The 18417-nt window shown below is 45.8% G+C and overlaps 1 protein-coding gene across 1 annotated transcript in view; it reads left to right on the top strand.

Annotated features, from left to right (window-relative positions):
• LOC307126521 (L-asparaginase 1-like) overlaps positions 1 to 18417 on the top strand; it is a 100872-nt gene that overhangs the window by 46859 nt on the left and 35596 nt on the right. Inside the window, exons 4-8 of the mRNA XM_079817084.1 lie at positions 4449 to 4524; positions 6398 to 6509; positions 13193 to 13307; positions 15111 to 15236; positions 18277 to 18360. Of these exons, the coding sequence (XP_079673210.1) occupies positions 4449 to 4524; positions 6398 to 6509; positions 13193 to 13307; positions 15111 to 15236; positions 18277 to 18360 (513 nt within the window). The remainder of the gene's footprint in view (positions 1 to 4448; positions 4525 to 6397; positions 6510 to 13192; positions 13308 to 15110; positions 15237 to 18276; positions 18361 to 18417) is intronic.

Raw genomic sequence — 18417 nt, 5'->3', positions numbered from 1 at the left:
CCCAGTTGACCCGAAGTCCCAACTGGCTGAGGTGACTGAGCACCTTGTCCCTGTGTTCGCACAACTGCTCTTGCGACTGGGCAAGGATCAGCCAGTCGTCGAGGTAGTTGAGGATGCGAACGCCATGCTCTCTCATGGGAGCAATGGCCGCCTCCGCAACCTTCGTAAAGACGCGGGCGACAGGGACAGGCCGAAGGGCAAGACGCGGTACTGATATGCCCGTCCCTCGAACGCGAAGCGCAGAAAGGGCCGGTGTCGAGGGAGAATCGAGACATGAAAGTACGCGTCCTTCGGGTCGATTGCTGGACCAACGGCACCACAGACGTACCCGCAGCGGGGCAGCGAGGCGGAACGCAGGGATCCGGCTCGGACGGCATGGGAGCGGCCCGAAGCGGGATCTGAGTGTGCTGTGCAACACTTACCTGCATCCGCGGAGGGGACGTGCGAGTGTGGGGAGGCCGCTTGTGTGCGTCCCTACAGCCGGCGTCCCCTGCTGGCGAAGGGAGAGGCACCTGAGGGTGGCGAGGCATGGGAGCGTCGACCACCGCCAAGCACGCTCTCTTGGCACCCAGAGATATTGGAAACTGCTCTTTTATTGAAGTGTTGGTGGGAACAGATCTCAAACAAAAGATTCTCCCCCGGCCCTCCTCCGGGGGAGGGAGTGGTGCTGCAGCCATCTCCCGAAGAGCAGTTTCCTCCATCTCTGGGCGGCCCGTCTCAGGGTCGCTTGCGACGACGCTTGCCACCTAGCTTGGCAGCGGCCTGAGCGGGCTGGACATCCTTCCCACAGCCGGCCCCACGCCGTCGGCTGGTGTTAGGCTGCAGCGGTGCCTTGGCGGGGACGGAGGCGGCGGCAGGTGGACGTCCTCGGCGACGAGCAGTCGGAGGCGGTGCCATCGGCGGCGGGGTGGAGGCAGCAGCGGGCCGCCGGGGCAGGATGTGCTTGATGGCCTCAGTCTGCTTCTGGGCGGCGGAGAACTGCTGGGCAAAGCTCTCGACCGCGTCGCCGAACAACCCAGCTGACGAGATGGGGGAGTCCAGGAACCGATATTTATTGGTCTCCCTCACGTCAGCCCGGTTTAGCCAGAGATGACGCTCCTGGACCACAAGCGTGGACATCGCCTGACCAATGGCACGGACGGTGACTTTACATTTACAGAGCTTGACTTTACAGAGCTCCCGGACGGGCTCTGGGTCAAGCCTACCCTCGTGCATGTCAAGGAGTGCTTGGGCCTGGTGGACCTGCAGCAACGCCATGCCATGCAAGGTGGACGCAGCCGGTCCGCAAGCCTTGTAAGCCTTCCCAGTCAGACCGGAGGAGAACTTACAGGCTCGGGACGGGAGACGTGGGTCACCGCGCCAGTTGGAGGCGGTCGCCGGACACAGTTGCATCGCGACGGCGCGCTCCACTGGTGGGATCCCCACGTAACCCTTGGCTGGTCCGCCATCGAGGGTAGTGAGGGGGGAGGAGTCACTCGGTCGGTTTCTGGCAGAAAAAGGTGCCGTCCACGACCTCGTGAGCTCCTCATGCACCTCCGGGAAGAAAGGTGTCGGGGCGGGACGCTGAGAACCAGCGCGACCCGCCCCGAGGAACCAATCGTCCAACCTAGAGGGTTCGGGACACGGTGGAGGGTTCCACACGAGCCCTACCCTTTCGGCGGCCCGGGCAAGCATAGTATTCAACTCGGGGTCCGGGACAGCCGTTGCCACTCTCCCAGAGGGAGGCAGTACAGCTGACCCCTCATCCTCCGAGGACTGAAACTCCCCCTCCGATGCAGCGATCGACATCTGCTCGTCTGCTGGAGCTCCGAAAGTAACCAGTGGCCGCCCATGGGAGGGACCAGCGGGTTCTCTTGGGAGCTCTACCGGCTGCGGAACCGAGGGAATAGGGGCCTGCGGAGTTTCACTCGGCGGGTTTGCCCTGGCCATCCAAAGAAGTAGGTCTACCCGGGTTAGGGGTAGCACTAGTTCGTGGGATGGGTAAGGGGACTTCACCTGCCCGGAGGTAGGAGAGTCTGGATCTTAGTTCCGCGATAGTCATGTTCCCGCAGTGGGAACATGAACTATCCACAAACGCCGCCTCAGCGTGCTGTTTGCCCAAACACGTGAGACAGCGATTGTGACCGTCAGTAGGCGCCAGGGAACGACCGCATCCAGAAACGCACGGGTGGAATGCCATCTTGAAAAAGACGCAGCGTCACCCGTGAAGCTCTTTTGTGAGGAAACGCTCTTCTGCTGAAGCACTCAGGGGGAAACGCGACAGCGCACGGGGTTTGTGTGCAGCCCGTGCCTGTACTCAACAGGAAAAACGCCCAACCAGACCAACAGGATGTTGCTGGGACAACAGCAGTTTTTCTCTGTCTTGGAGAGGCAGCCGGTGAGTCAGCGCGATCCCGCTGAAGTGTGCCGTTTCTCCAACACGCATCTCTCTCGTTCTCCGGTCTCAATAACTTGCTTATAGCAGCTGAAATAACTCAAATCGTATTTGAGAGTCCTCTTCATATGCCGTTTGGCTCCGAAGTGAATGACAGCGTGCATTCGATCTCGCTTCCTGTTTATACCCACAGTGCGGGGCAGAGCGCGAGATGCAAATCTCGCACGGCAATTGTTCATTGGCCGGTTCTATATAGCTCGAAGCTGATAGGGGCTCCCAGAAGTGATCACAATTCGTCGGTACGTCCGACGTACGCCGAACGTGACCGACTGAAAGGGAACCAAAAATATCCAAACCATACATGAAACACAGGCCAAACATGAAAATAAGACCTCCCATACAGTGGTGCACCAATAAGTAAAACAAAGATTTTACAACAAAAATGAATACCATAAAAAAAAAAAACCAAAAGAAAAAAACACAATTATTATGACATGAAAACACAAAGAAATTAATATAAACAAAATAGCACAAACTGAACAAATAAATCTAAAATATTATTGGGAAAAGAAAACCACTAAACCCAAAGGAGGATTTGAGACCTGTAATCACCATACGAAAACCGTGTAAAATACTCAGTTACCTTCTAACAATATGCTATGGTTCACTTTGTTGACGCGATAGTCTCACTGAAAGGCAGACGTGGGTTGTAACGCAGTTGATTCTGTACGAACACCTGTGAATGCTGTTACTCTCAACTCAGCAGAGTAAAAACAGGAGAGATCCTAAAACCAGTGCTCGAATTGAATCAAGTGTTATGGGGGGTCCCACCATAAAACATTCGGGTAAATCTAGCAACAGGGCTGTATGCAGGATTTTGTAAATACATGGAGCACAAATGTGATCTTGCTAGGGTTGTTTGGGGGCAACATGAAGTATCCAGGTAAAGAGGCCTGCCCCAGACTCTAGAGTGTCACCAGTCCTAATCCAATCAGTATAACGATTCAAAATGGAACAGGGGCTTCAAGAGCCATTAAGGGCAAAAGGTGAGAATCTCAGTAATCTGGCTCATTTGACTTACAATAAAGAGAACAGGAACTGGCAGAAAACTCTTGCTGTAAATTTTACCTTAAATTTGTAATCCCACAGCTCCGTCCTTAACAAGCATGACCGCGCTGGATCGAGCTCTTTCTGGTAGCAGGTTAAGGCCCAATCCCAATTCTGTTTTGAAATGGGACACCACTACTATACCATTACATGTCATCATACCCCGTTTCATTTATTATAATTTCCTGTGACATTTTATCAGTATGAACAGCAATGAAGTGCGTAGGCTAGCCTATATCTAACAGAAATCAGGCACGAGCACGTTTAACAAATTATTCACTCCCAACAGAGTTTTGCGCTGTATTTGGACTTAATAAAATTGCGCTCGTTTTCAGTTCAAAACGAGACAGAGTTTCCTAAGATGATACAGAATGATACAGAACATACAAGACTGGTGAAGCCGCTGTTCTCTTTGTTTATTAACCGTTCCATTCCGTGCTGATCCGAGCCGGCCGGTACGGATATGGTTTCGTTATCCACTGTGGTCTGCGATAATGTTCATACCTTATACGCTAAGTCAGTCGTTGCCTTGGTAACGCGAGCGTTTACAGACGATATGTGATGTAAATATCGACTGCGTTATGAAGGATGGCCAGATATATATTTTTAAACTATTATTAATATGTGTTCAAATCACCCAAATAGTGCGTTTAGCAAGCTACGGTGAAAACGGCAGCCAGGCGATACGCAAGTGATCGATCCCGAGTGGCAACACACACACATTCTATGCAGCACGGTAGTCGGTGGAGGGAAACTCCTCATACCCCTTCGTTCGAAGTGTGGTCCTGAAAAATCTTAGTTTGAAGGGCTATCTGGCCCTTCCCCTTACCCCTACCACTCCAGCCAAAAAAGAATCGAGACACACCTACCCCTTCACGTGAACGCGCAAAACGAAGGGGTAGGGGAAAGAGAAGGGCTAAGGGGTAGAAATGGGATTGGGCCTAAGTCTGATGTGCTTCAATTGCAGATACCTGATGACAGGGCGAGGGTCCTGGTCATAAACACCGGCGGAACCATTGGAATGACAATGAATGACAATAACGGTAAACACCTGCCAACATGAGGGTTCACATATGATATACGAATTTATATGTCATGACATGTTTATGGGATTATTTGTTTGCTCATATTCCAAAAAAAAAACAACAACAAAAAAACAACAGTGATTAAGAGGGCAGTTTAAATGGTAGGTGTAAATATTTATGCATGGGTCTTTGGAAAGGAGCCTAATAATTATCTTTCGGATGAACCTAGAATGTATTAATGCCGTTATGATAAAGTGGCATCTGTAAATAAATGATGCTCAAGCTTTCTAGATCTAGCCTAATTCCAATTTTCTGAGCATATGCCATGATGTAACACTTGAAGAGGATACTGATCTTCTTTTATGACTTAATGAGCAAATTCTATTAATAGAACGGACAAATATTTGCCTTCTGTAAAAAGTTGTTTGTGTTTTCTGAGAATTCCGACACTGGGCTTCAGTGCCATTTCCTGCACAATACTGCTTGAATTGACTTACAAACGTGGATCTTTATCTTTAAAAAGTATCTAATCTAAAACAAACACTGATAAAAATGATAGCATCTTTTAAATAATTTGCAAGGTCAAACCACAAAAACATTCATCTTTATTAAACAGTTTATCAGAGTTCAAGGACAGAGAGTGTACTACATAACAGAAATGCAACAAACATTCAGTGTGTTTACATGCTCCCTCATAATGCGATTATAATGGTATTTTGGCAATATTGCGATTAAACTTTACCTCATGTAAACGCAATACAGTAGATCAAACTAATGCGATTAAGCTCATAATCATGGTAACCATAGTCGAATTAAACTATGTGGCGTACGCCATTTTTAATCGCAATAAACAGGCATGTAAACACCTTAATCGCATTATTACCATTCTGACCAATGTGCGCATGTGCACGGATGTTGACGGATGCTGTGTGTTGTTCACACAACTTCATGAATGAACTCATTGCGATGTTCATTACAATGCACGATGGGACAAGGGTGCTGAACGTGCTGATTGGTTGAGCTCACACAGTAAGAGTTGTTTGCTATTCAAATCAACAATGGAGTTTAAAAAATACGACAGATAGACTTATTAAAGTTATATGTGGAGAACGAAATCCAGCGGGACCTGGAAAGTTGCGTGCAGTACTACGTCGCCGGACTAATCTTCACGGTACTTTAGACCGCGATGGAAACGCAGACAGCAGCAGGTCTGGTGGAAAAAGAATTCCTGGGATAAATTGTTCTGCAAGCTTTTTTTCTGCCATTACAGGTCTGCATGATGTCATTTTCCTTTCACCTCTCTGGACATCAAAACATTCAGTGCTACATTTTATCTGTAAAGTATTTAATCAACTGGATTAGCCAGTAAATAGACATTACCACATTGTTAGGCCTGTCATGATTATACATTTTTTTGCTGATGATAAATTGTCATAAAAAATATAATTAAATAGTCTCATAATATAATTCATATAATATAATATAATATGATTAAACCCCTAAACCTAACCATACCTTTGACTGTCTTTGTACTTTGTGAACAGCTTTTTTATATTATTTTTACATAGTTATTTGATATGTAAACCATATTTTCATTGAACTTTCAGCATAAATAGTATAAAATTAGTAACTCTAGATACAATTTTTTTTCTACCCTGTAAAAGGGAATGTGGTTCAAAATATCAAAATGTGCAAAAATGATGCATTATTAGCATAGTATACACACATATTCAACATGTTTATTTATTGGCTTCATTGTTGATGCTGGGGGAGTTCTGGTCAAAAGAACCTGAGGGTTGCAAACATGAAAATCTGTAAGTTTGTACGGTGTGTATATAAATTTGGTGCATTTGTTCATAACTTTTTACAGGCTTCTCTTCTATATTTGCAGTTCTGTCTCCACAACCTAATGCTTTAGTTCAATTTCTACGCAATCTCCCTTTTCTGAATGATGAGGACTACACTCAGACACAGAGACTTGCGGAGAACACGCTGGCGTTGCCGTAAGTTCCTACGCACATGCACACACATATGTCTAATTAATTAAATTCATAAAAACAACTATTTAAAAAAATAAATATATATATATATTGTGGCAGGGTGAAGAATCACACAACACAGTGTTAGGTGAAAAGCCCCCGGAGGGTGGGTTTAATGTGAGCAGGTGAACAAACAGTGAGGTGAAGTCTTTGGTGCGCGGTGCTTCCTTCTTCCCGTTGGTGCAGTGGTGACTCGCGGTGACGTCAGAGGGACTGGGTGGCCGGAGTGTCACAGGCTGCTGTCTGAGAAAGAGAGAAAGGTTAGTGCGCTGCTTCATGGAGTGTTCGTGCTCAGACTGGTGTTCCCACGTGCGGTGCTTTATGTGGTGTGGTGATCGCCTGCAGCTGTGCCAATCCGGTCCGTGCTGAGTGCTGGCAGGTGATCGGTGTTTGTTGCCAGGGCGACGCTGACGAGAGCTCGGGAGACTTGTCACACTCCCCCCCCCTAAGCGTCGCTCTGGTCCTGTAACGATAGTTAGACACACACATTGGGGAACATAGGGGTGGGCGGGGAGTGCGCCCTGACAGACCTGCGTAAGCCGACCACAGCCTGGAGAGTCCGTCCGCGTTGGAGTTGGCCGTCCCGGCCCGATGCACCACCGTAAAGTGGAAGTCCTGGAGTGCCAGGAACCACCGCGTCACCCTGGCGTTGGTGTCCTTGGCTCGGGCCCTCCACTGCAGCGGGGCGTGGTCCGTCATCAGGGTGAAGCGGCATCCCAGCAGGTAGTAGCGGAGCTCCAGGACTGCCCACTTTATGGCCAGGGCTTCCTTCTCCACCGCCGCATACCTGGTTTCGGCTGGGGTCAGCTTACGGCTGATGTACGTGACCGGATGCTCTTCACCTTCGCGGACCTGGGAAAGGACCGCCCCCAGGCCCGTGCTAATGGCATGACCCTCTCGATCCGCTCACGCATTTCCCTCACGTGTTCGATGGCGGAGCGGAGAGGTGCCGGCTGCTGCTGTTCCCAGGCTTCCCGGGCTACATCCAGGAGCCCTCGTCGCTGACGGCCGAAGAGTAGCTCGAACGGGGTGAAACCCAAGGAGGCTTGGGGAACTTCGCGGACTCCGAACAGGACGTAGGGAAGCATCAGGTCCCAGTCTCGCTTATCTTCGGCGGCCACTCGCCGGAGCATCTGCTTGAGGGTTTGATTGAAGCGCTCTTCTAAGCCGTCTGTCTGCGGATGGTATACTGTGGTCCGGATCTGCTTCACCTTCAGCAGCCGGCAGAGGTCAGCCATTAGCCGGGACATGAAGGGAGTTCCTTGGTCCGTCAGTATCTCCGCTGGGATGCCGACTCGGGTGCAGTGGAGGAAGAGTTCCTTGGCGATGTTCTTTGCCGTTGCCTTCCGTAGGGGAAGTGCCTCTGGATACCTGGTGGCGTAGTCGACAATCACCAGGATGTGTTCATGTCCACGGGCAGACTTCGGCAACGGCCCCACCAGGTCCATTCCAATTCGCTCGAAAGGTACCCCGATGATGGGCAGCGGTATGAGCGGACTGGGGGGAGGTGCTCGTGGCGCGGTCCTCTGGCAGGTGGGACAGGCTTGGCAGAACCGCTTCACTTCTCCATCCAAGCCCGGCCAGTGGAAACGGTCCCGAAATCGCTGGATGGTGTTGGCGGTTCCCAGGTGGCCGGCCATCGGATGGCTGTGGGCTAGCTCCATGACCATTTCCACGTTTGGTTTGGGAACCACGAGCAGTTCTTTTACCTCCCCCCTTCGCTGGGCGACACAGTACAACAGGCCGTTCCAGTGCGACGAAGTGCGGGAGAGGATGGGGTGCTGGTTGGTGCTCGTGGCCATCCACTGTCCGGACCTGCGACCAGCAATGCTTGAGCCGGTCATCTTCCAGCTGGGCCTTCGCGAACGAGCCCCCTCCCTGGACCTGTTGGAAGACATCAAAGAACACGTCAGTAACCGGGGAGGGGGACTCACCATCTCTCCCGCTGTCTGTCGCCAATAGGGCGGTGTTGTGGCTCCTCTTCCGGCGGCCACGACTATGGGGGCGGCTCCCGGCCCGGCTGGCTGGCTGCGTGGTGGCCCGAAGAAGCTCCTCGAACCCCGGCCAGTCCCGCCCAAGAAGCACAGGAACCGGAAGATCTTTCAACACGCCAACCTCCACTGGCCAGGCGCCAGGGCCCGCTGATATTGTCACTCGGCGGGCCGGAACATGACGAGTGTCGCCGTGAACGCAGGTAATCGGGAGCTGTGCCTTGACGGCCTTCTGCGGTGGGAGGACGGTGGCTTGGACGAGACTGACCGAGCTCCCGGAATCCAAGAGGGCCAGGACCTACCGTCCATTCACTTTTTCCTCCGCTCGTGGAGCCCCGCGGGGTGGGTCCTGATGCAGGCTGCAACCAGCCAGCCATGCGCGTGCTGGCGGGGCCGGTTCCTCCGTGGGCATCGGTTCGTCCACGGGGCCGGGAGCCGCTGGCCTGTGTACTGGTCGCGGGGTACCTTCCGGCGTGCGTCGCTCCTGGACCACCCTCCGAGGGAAGGACGGCGCTCGCTCCCCAGGCTCGCGGTGCATCGCCGCCTCCGCCAACTCGATGGCTTCAACGAGCTCGGCGATGGTTGCCGGATTTGTCATTCCCACCGCCCGCCGCATCCGGTCCACGGTGACGCGCTCCGCAACCGCGGTGGGTGTTCCCTCGATCAACCAGTGACGTGTGAGCCGCGACAGTTCTGCGGCTTGGGCGCGGGCTGGGCGTCGAGGCTTGAACTCCCACTCATGGAACAGCTGGGCTGCGGAGATGGCGGATAGCCCAAGATGTCCGAGGATTTCTTTCTTAAGTTCATCATAATTATCAGCCGACTCAGCGGGAAGAGAAAAGTATGCTCTTTGAGCTTCACCAGACAATAGGGGTCCCAGGACCCGCGCCCACTCGCTTCGTTCCCAGCTCTCTCGAACCGCCGTGGTCTCAAACATCTGCAGATACAATTCAACATCATCTTGAGACGTTAGTTTTGGTAGCAGCCGGGTTGCTCGGACTCGCGGATCAGGAAGCGGAACGCGTTGGGCAGCGGAGAGGCGGAGGGCGGCGAACTCTTCTTCTATCGTTGCTTGGCGGGCTGCCAGGTGTTCAGCGATCTGTTGCTGACGTGCACTCACTTCCGTTAAGCATTTGAGCAGGTCTTCCATGACGGGGAGGAGCGCCGCCCTACTTCCAGGTTTTCGTGAGTGACTGGGGAAACAGGAAAAAAAAACAAAGAAAAAGTCCGGGGATGGTTGGTGATTCTTCACGCTCTTGCCCGCATTCTCCACCACTGTGGCAGGGTGAAGAATCACACAACACAGTGTTAGGTGAAAAGCCCCCGGAGGGTGGGTTTAATGTGAGCAGGTGAACAAACAGTGAGGTGAAGTCTTTGGTGCGCGGTGCTTCCTTCTTCCCGTTGGTGCAGTGGTGACTCGCGGACTGGGTGGCCGGAGTGTCACAGGCTGCTGTCTGAGAAAGAGAGAAAGGTTAGTGCGCTGCTTCATGGAGTGTTCGTGCTCAGACTGGTGTTCCCACGTGCGGTGCTTTATGTGGTGTGGTGATCGCCTGCAGCTGTGCCAATCCGGTCCGTGCTGAGTGCTGGCAGGTGATCGGTGTTTGTTGCCAGGGCGACGCTGACGAGAGCTCGGGAGACTTGTCACACTATATATATATATATATATATATATATATACACTCACCTAAAGGATTATTAGGAACACCTGTTCAATTTCTCATTAATGCAATTATCTAATCAACCAATCACATGGCAGTTGCTTCAATGCATTTAGGGGTGTGGTCCTGGTCAAGAGAATCTCCTGAACTCCACACTGAATGTCAGAATGGGAAAGAAAAGTGATTTAAGCAATTTTGAGCGTGGCATGGTTGTTGGTGCCAGACGGGCCTGTCTGAGTATTTCACAATCTGCTCAGTTACTGGGATTTTCACGCACAACCATTTCTAGGGTTTACAAAGAATGGTATGAAAAGGGAAAAACATCCAGTATGCGGCAGTCCTGTGGGCGAAAATGCCTTGTTGATGCTAGAGGTCCGAGGAGAATGGGCCGACTGATTCAAGCTGATAGAAGAGCAACTTTGACTGAAATAACCACTCGTTACAACCGAGGTATGCAGCAAAGCATTTGTGAAGCCACAACACAACAAGGTGGATGGGCTACAACAGCAGAAGACCCCACCAGGTACCACTCATCTCCACTACAAATAGGAAAAAGAGGCTACAATTTGCACAAGCTAACCAAAATTGGACAGTTGAAGACTGGAAAAATGTTGCATGGTCTGATGAGTCTGGATTTCTGTTGAGACATTCAGATGGTAGAGTCAGAATTTGGCGTTAAACAGAATGAGAACATGGATCCATCATGCCTTGTTACCATTGTGCAGGCTTGGGATGGTGCTGTAATGGTGTGGAGGATGTTTTCTTGGCACACTTTAGGCCCCTTAGTGCCAGTTGGGCATCGTTTAAATGCCACGGCCTACCTGAGCATTGTTTCTGACCATGTCCATCCCTTTATGACCACCATGTGCCCATCCTCTGATGGCTACTTCCAGCAGAATAATGCACCGTCACAAAGCTCCAATCATTTTAAATTGGTTTCTTGAACATGACAATGAGTTCACTGTACTAAAATGGCCCCCACAGTCACCAGATCTCAACCCAATAGAGCATCTTTGGGATGTGGTGGAACAGGAGCTTCGTGCCCTGGATGTGCATCCCACAAATCTCCATCAACTGCAAGATGCTATCCTATCAATATGGGCCAACATTTCTAAAGAATGCTTTCAGCACTTTGTTGAATCAATGCCACGTAGAATTAAGGCAGTTCTGAAGGCGAAAGGGGGTCAAACACAGTATTAGTATGGTGTTCCTAATAATCCTTTAGGTGAGTATATATATATTTTATATATATAGCATTTTTGAGAGCCTAAACATGCTCAAACTTAGAAGTGGTGAAAATGTACATCTGATATGGGTTTCAGAATTAGGCGTGGCAAAATGGCTCGATAGCGCCACCTACAAAATTTCAATTAAGCAACGTTTGCGCTACATTTCACGTATGAGTATGAAATTCGGCAGACACATGTACCAGCTCAAAACCTACAAAAAGTTCTGGATGCAAAATCTGAAAACCCAACAGGAAGTGAGATATTTAGAATTTTCTTTGCAAAATTTTTGCAGTTTTTGCCATTTGCAGACATTGTACTTTAACAAACTCCTCCTAGAGATGTAATCAGATAATCATATTTGGTCAGTCTAATCTTAAGGCCTTTGCTGTGTTAAATTGTGAAGATCTTGAGTTTTCGTGTTCGTAGTCTGTAGTGGCCTGAAAAAGTTTGATATTTCGCCATGACACAGGAAGTTGTTGTAAGTCAGGCATACAATGTCCGATCTGCCCCAAACCCACATGTTTGATAAGAGTTAACGTAATTATAGTCATAGCGCCACCAGCTGGTAGCAGGAAGTGTGGCAAAAGTCAGACGCAGTTGAAGCCTAGGACAAACGCTGTCAAGATGAGATGGTGTAGCCAGGCTATGTCTGTGTCATTATTCCAACATTGTTCATTACATGTTACGAAATAAAAAGTGTAATACCTCAGAAAAATGAGCTTTTCTCTCAGTCAACATTAACCTGGTGTGAGTGCGGCGCGCGTCCTTCAGTTGTAGGGGCGCGCGTGCTGTATATCGCATCACAGAAAGAAGTACACTCAAAGTAATCGGATCAGGTCGTTAACATGAAAAGGTTTATCCCACCCCTCTCAAACCAATTACAATTTCATTCGGTTTGGACATTTTTATTCCGATTGAGGTGTTTATATGGAGCTTTTTCATTCGGATTGGACTTTTAAACCGATTACAGTGCTCCATGTAAACGCACCTACTGATGTAGTCCTCCTATTTTTATTTACTTAAATGCATATTGCCCACACTATTCACTATTTTCCTAAAGTGGCACAGGTGCGAGGGCTCTTTCATCGCTACTTGCAGCTTTGTTAGTATTATTATTACATTGAGACGTATCTAAATTCAACTTTTATTTTGATGGGTTGTTGTAGACCTTTTAGTTTCTGTGTTTAGTTTCTCATATGAAATGGTAAAATGCTGATGAAGTGACTCTGAGAGCGGAACTGGAGATGAAGTTCATGCATTCATGTTGTCATATAGTGAAGTTTTAGAGGCTGAAAACACATTTGCTTCAGTGTGTGTGTGAGTGAGAGGTAAATGAAACCGCACATCTGCGCCACGAACATGCAGGATTCATATTTAAACATTGTTTTGCGGTTTAATATTCACAGGTACCAGTCTATATCATGATTTGTTTTAAGTGTACCGACCTGCTTTTTAATTATTCATCAAAAATGTGACAAATTCTGTGAAATCCCGCGTTATACAGTAAAATCTGTTTTTATGACTGGATTCCGTAATTTCGTCTGTGTTTTTTCTGCATCGCGGAAATTATAGGGCCCTAGAAAAAGCCAACTAGAAAGACATTTAACAAATAATAATTAATGAACACACTTATCATCATGATTGCTATCTTACCAGAGATGGAGAAAAATCTGTGGGTGTTTTTTGTTGTTTGTTTGATTTTAGAATAAACTTTTAAATGATGCTGTTTTTTTAAACATGTTCTACCCCCACCCCACACCCCCTCCCAGAAAGTCCAAAGAGAAGAACAAGAGGATTGTATATACAGTTTTTGAGCTCGATCCCCTCCTCGACTCCAGTAATATGAAACCACGTGACTGGATCACTATTGGAGAACACATTAAGGTACTTCCATTTTAAACATCTTTATTTTTGGCCTTGAGTTGCAGGGCTTTGTGAAACTGAAATGGTTGCACTGTCGAGTACAGAGTTATACATGAATAAATACTAATTTGTGTACAGAACTGATCTGATAAATTATTTGATTCTGTTTTTAGTTGTTTTTTTTTTTACAAACAAAGGAACTTTTTGTAAATTTGTAATTGTAGGTAATCTTCAGATTTCTTGAAGGTAGATCAGTGAACAGGTCAACATTTTTTTTACTTGGTGGGCCAGATTTACTTACAGCTTGTGTAAGTGCAAAACCCTCTTTTGGCGTTAAAAAAACTACCGTCAGGATTTACTAAAGACACAAAAAGGCGTGGACATAGTTATTTTTGTGGCTGACCTTATTGCATATGCATTTGTTTGAGAGGGTTTGAATCCTATATCACAGGTAGGTCTTTCAAGGTATCTAAAGCACATCAACTGACTATTGGGGTGCCTCAGGGCTCAGTGCTTGGACCTCTCCTCTTCTCCATTTCCACTACATCACTGGGACCCATCATACAGGCACATGGCTTCTCATATCACTGCTGTGCGGATGACACACAGCTCTACCTTTCATTTCAACCAGATGACACCACTGTAGCTGCACGAATCTCAAGCTGTCTGGCGGACATCTCAGCGTGGATGAAAGAACATCACCTGCTGCTCAACCTGGCAAAGACTGAGCTTCTCATCTTCCCTGCCAATCCGACATGATTGGCATAAAATCCCTCTCCAGAACATTTTCGTTCACTGTTTCTTGCTGGTTTCCCCACCTCCATCCGGAAGGCAGAATCACTTAAAATATTCAAAAGACAGCTGAAAATTCATCTCTTCTGTGAGCACTTAACCTCATCTTAAAACATTTTTTTTTTAAATCCCTCCATTTTCCTCTATTCCCTCCCTATTCTAGCCTCTTCATGATGGATCCCTTCCAGTATTCCTCAGTTGTAAGTCGCTAAAAAATGTAAAGCGTCTGCTAAATGAATAAATGTACATTTGTAGGAGTTTTCCTTTCAGACACAGTATTTATGGGAGGAGAGTATTTAAATGAATCATGCAAGATGATTTACCAAGGTTTGCGCTAGTCAATTTACTGGTGTTTGCACCATTATTTACCACCCCCAAAAAAAGCATGCCTTAAACCAGACGCTAACTAGTAGATTTAGATCTAGTAGAGTTGGTCATTATGGAAATGATCCGGCTTTGTCTGTGTCATAGACTGTAAAAAAAATATGGATGTAGTGTCGTCGTGTGGGTGGAGCGGAAGTGCCTGGTTGCTGAAACCACTCCCACCTAGCTCGACCATAGTGGTAATCCACCTGTCACTCAAGTGACGGGTGGATTTAATTACGCAGAACTTTAAGGCTTAATATAATTTAAACGGATGAGTTTCAAACAAATTCACCCCCTCACCGTTGTCATAAAGGGTAAAATTAGCCATATAGACCAAAACCACTTTTTGTACCAGGCTGTAAACACATTTTTTTAGCTATTTTCTGGCATTTTAACATGGGGGAGATGCAGATTTGACTAATTTTTGGAGGCTGTCTCTAGCAGCCAGTCAATGAATTGCAGTCCATGAAATCCGTGTTGGATTCAAGAGAGACCGCTGGAGGTTGCCGCTTGGTCAGTGTTCATTAATTTGCGCATTGTCAGTAGATCATGCGCCGAACTTTCCACTCCCATCTGCGCTTTTTTGGAATTACACTCTCATGCTAATTTGCCCTATTTTGTAAATCTGGTATGTCAAAATCTGTACTTTTTCCCTCTTGTTCACAGGCAAACTATGAGCAATACAATGGTTTTGTCGTCCTGCACGGCACAGACACCATGGCTTACACCACTTCTGCCTTATCCTTCATGTGTGAGAATCTGGGAAAGCCTGTCATCTTCACTGGCTCACAGGTAACACATTTTAAGTGGACCATTCACCTTTTGCCGAACTCGTTCTTCTCACTTTTTCCATCGCATATAAGTTTGGAAAGGCATTTATTTTCAATAAATATGAAAAAACAGAACAACAGAATAAATAAAATCCGAACTGATTTGCCTAATACCGCCTGTGATATAGTGGGAGAACTGTAATTATAACAGTATTCATATACACAGATTCCAACACACTTCTCTCCAAAATGCTCACAATCATTAGAAACGTGAACATTTTTGTATTTTAGTGCTGCGCTTATTCTTTATTAATGCTTAATTGCTTATTAAGCATTTTGTATGACAGAACATGTGCTGTCAATAATACAAATTCCAAATATTCTAATTTCTATGGTAATATAAACTTTACTGACCAGAATAGTCTCTCATAACGTCATGACATCTCGTCATACACGATGCTATTTTTAGTTAAAGCTGTAATCTGAACAAGTAAGTAACATGTCTGCTACTTTTGTTCTGACCGACTGAGAAAAAAGCATTACAATAAATCGCGCTACCAATGGTGATTTAAATTGAACAATCGATTAGCTCTTATCACATCAAACCATGCAAATTATTAGTATTGTTATACTTTATTCTCAAATTGTTCATGTTAAAAACATCAGCATTGTGTGGCTGTATTTAGTGTGTATTAGTGTTACCTGTAGATTTCAATTTCCGTACAGTCTAATCTTTTGTTTTTGACTACGGGTGAATCTCCTTTTGTCACTGATGGTTGTCATTTGGACCTTTCTGGATTACAATCCACCATAAAAAGGATATGTTTAATTATTCCAGTTACTGTGAGGAACATGCGATCCGCTCCACACATGCCATACTACTACTAGCCGGACTCTTTATGTATACAGACGTGATATAATGATGCAAAGACATGCTTGAATTTCCTGCTGAAATCCATCAGTACCACATAAATTATAACACATTATTACAAGATTACCATTGTAAATCGGAAGATGAGGAGATCGTTTTGAACATTTGCTGGTTATCTACTTGCTCAATTTTAATTTGGATCATTTTTAACCAAAAAAAAGTTACAGACAGCAGCTTTAATTTAAATGAAAAGAAGAATAGATAAAGTGAAGTTGTGGTAGAAATGGCATCCAAATGATATCTTTCCGGAGCTGAAAAAAGGAAAACGAGAAGAGCGCAGGAAGAAAGACAAGCTCAAAGTAAAGGTGTGCTCTCTTGACTGCTATAAATTGCACATTACTTATTGCTTGTGCCACATATGAGGGAAACATTGGACCACATTCAGCATGCTAAGTTAAAGAATGATCTACTCATGCATTGTGCATTTGTATTGATTTACTGATGAAGTTATCAAAGTTGTTTCCCTTTCAAGGGAACTCGCGCTGCGTTGAGAATTGACGCTATGGAAACGCTCTGCATTCGTGGCATAGGCCAGAAAGCTATAAAGCGCACCCAGACCAAACAATGCTTCTGTGCCTTCAGCAAGCCCGCTGTTGTATAATTGTCTCTGTCTATTTATTGTTGTTTGTCCACAAGCATATTTTTTATCTAGACAGGAGTATAATGGTGAGAATGCCAAGTTACAGAAAGAGGTGCTTCTTTTACAAAAGGAAGTATTACAGATGCAAAAAGAAAAACTTACTACAGACCTACAACCAGTACAAATAGTTTTCAGTGAGTTGTAGAAATGTAGAAAACAGAGGAAATAGATTGTTTAAAAACGACTGATTTTCCAAAAGAGTCTTGTTTCTGTATTGGCATTGTAAGAGCCATATATTATTTGTTTCTTATATAGATGTGGGTTAAATAATTGTGTGCTGTAAGCAATGGTTAAATAATTATGAGTAAATAATTAATATGTGTATTTTAAGATTTCATATTGACGATGACGTAATTTCCGGCAAGCACAGTTAGTTTTTTGTGTGATGCAATATTGGAGCGATACAGTTTTTTGATCGTGTAACATTTTCCAGCTAATTTTGTTAATAAACCTTTTGCAAAGAAGTTACTGGACTAATGGATGTTATTCGAGTTCAAATCACGCTCACTCATGAAGAAGAATGAAACAAGATGAGAATTTAGACGGATTGCTATCACAAGCATCAACTATCTATTTTATTATTATTTTTAAACTAGTAAACAGTGTTCAGTAAAAGTATCATCTGTTATTGTCACATTATTGTAATTAAGAAAAGTTTTGAAAGTATGTGAAATGTGATCTCTTTTTTATTTATGGAAAAAGGGCAAAATCAACTGTAAATCCACAAATGTTTTTTTAAAGGTTTTTAATAAAAAAAATGTAATACTAATTGTTAATAATTATTAATTAAATTGTTAATAAAAGAAATAATGTGCACTATATGAAAAATGTATCAAGTGCAAATGGCTGCAATATAACAAAGAGTGACAAATTTAAGGGGGTCTGAATACTTTCCGTACCCACTATATTTTACATTGTTGCAGCTCCTCTCTTCCCAGTCTGTCAGAAACGCTCTGGGCTGCATTTCTCAAAAGCATTGTGAGATAAGTTGATTGTAGAGACCACTAGTGGCAATGGTTCTACAATCTTCTTAGGCCTCGATGCTTTTGTGAATTAAGCCCCATTTAGTTCCTTTCTCTATGAAGTCTCTCCTTCTGAAAAGCACAATGTGCTCTGATTGGTAAACCGCTTTGCGTGTGTTTTGGAAATGTGCCACCCCTTACCATAGTTGCCATTTTCAACATACTAAAGCAATCTTGGGCGGGAATTATTTTAAATGAGGGATATTGGGACGTGTTTGTTTTTGGAAGATAAATTAAGGCTACAATGGAGGAGTTTCAGGGAGTTCACAAACAGTGACGCTGATATAGTGAATAACTGTAACTTTGCAGAGATTTTTCATGCTCAATCAGCAACATTACACACTAAAGAAAGATGAACATGGAAAAAATATTTTTAAGTTACCTCCAATATTAACATTTACCTAGTGATCATCAAAAGTGCATCATGTTAACTTCACTATTAGCTTCACAACCATATTGTATGTTACAGGTGCCCATTTATGAGTTGAGGAATGATGGGAGGGAAAACCTCTTGGGGGCGCTGTTGATAGCAGGACAGTTCGACATCCCTGAGGTGAGTTTTTTTTTTTTCATTCTCTGTGAGTGATGCCTTTGTAGTCATTACAAATGC

Source organism: Gobio gobio (genome assembly GCF_949357685.1).
Source record: "Gobio gobio genome assembly, chromosome: 1".
Lineage (NCBI taxonomy): Eukaryota > Metazoa > Chordata > Actinopteri > Cypriniformes > Gobionidae > Gobio > Gobio gobio.
This window is presented reverse-complemented; position numbering and strand designations above follow the sequence as displayed.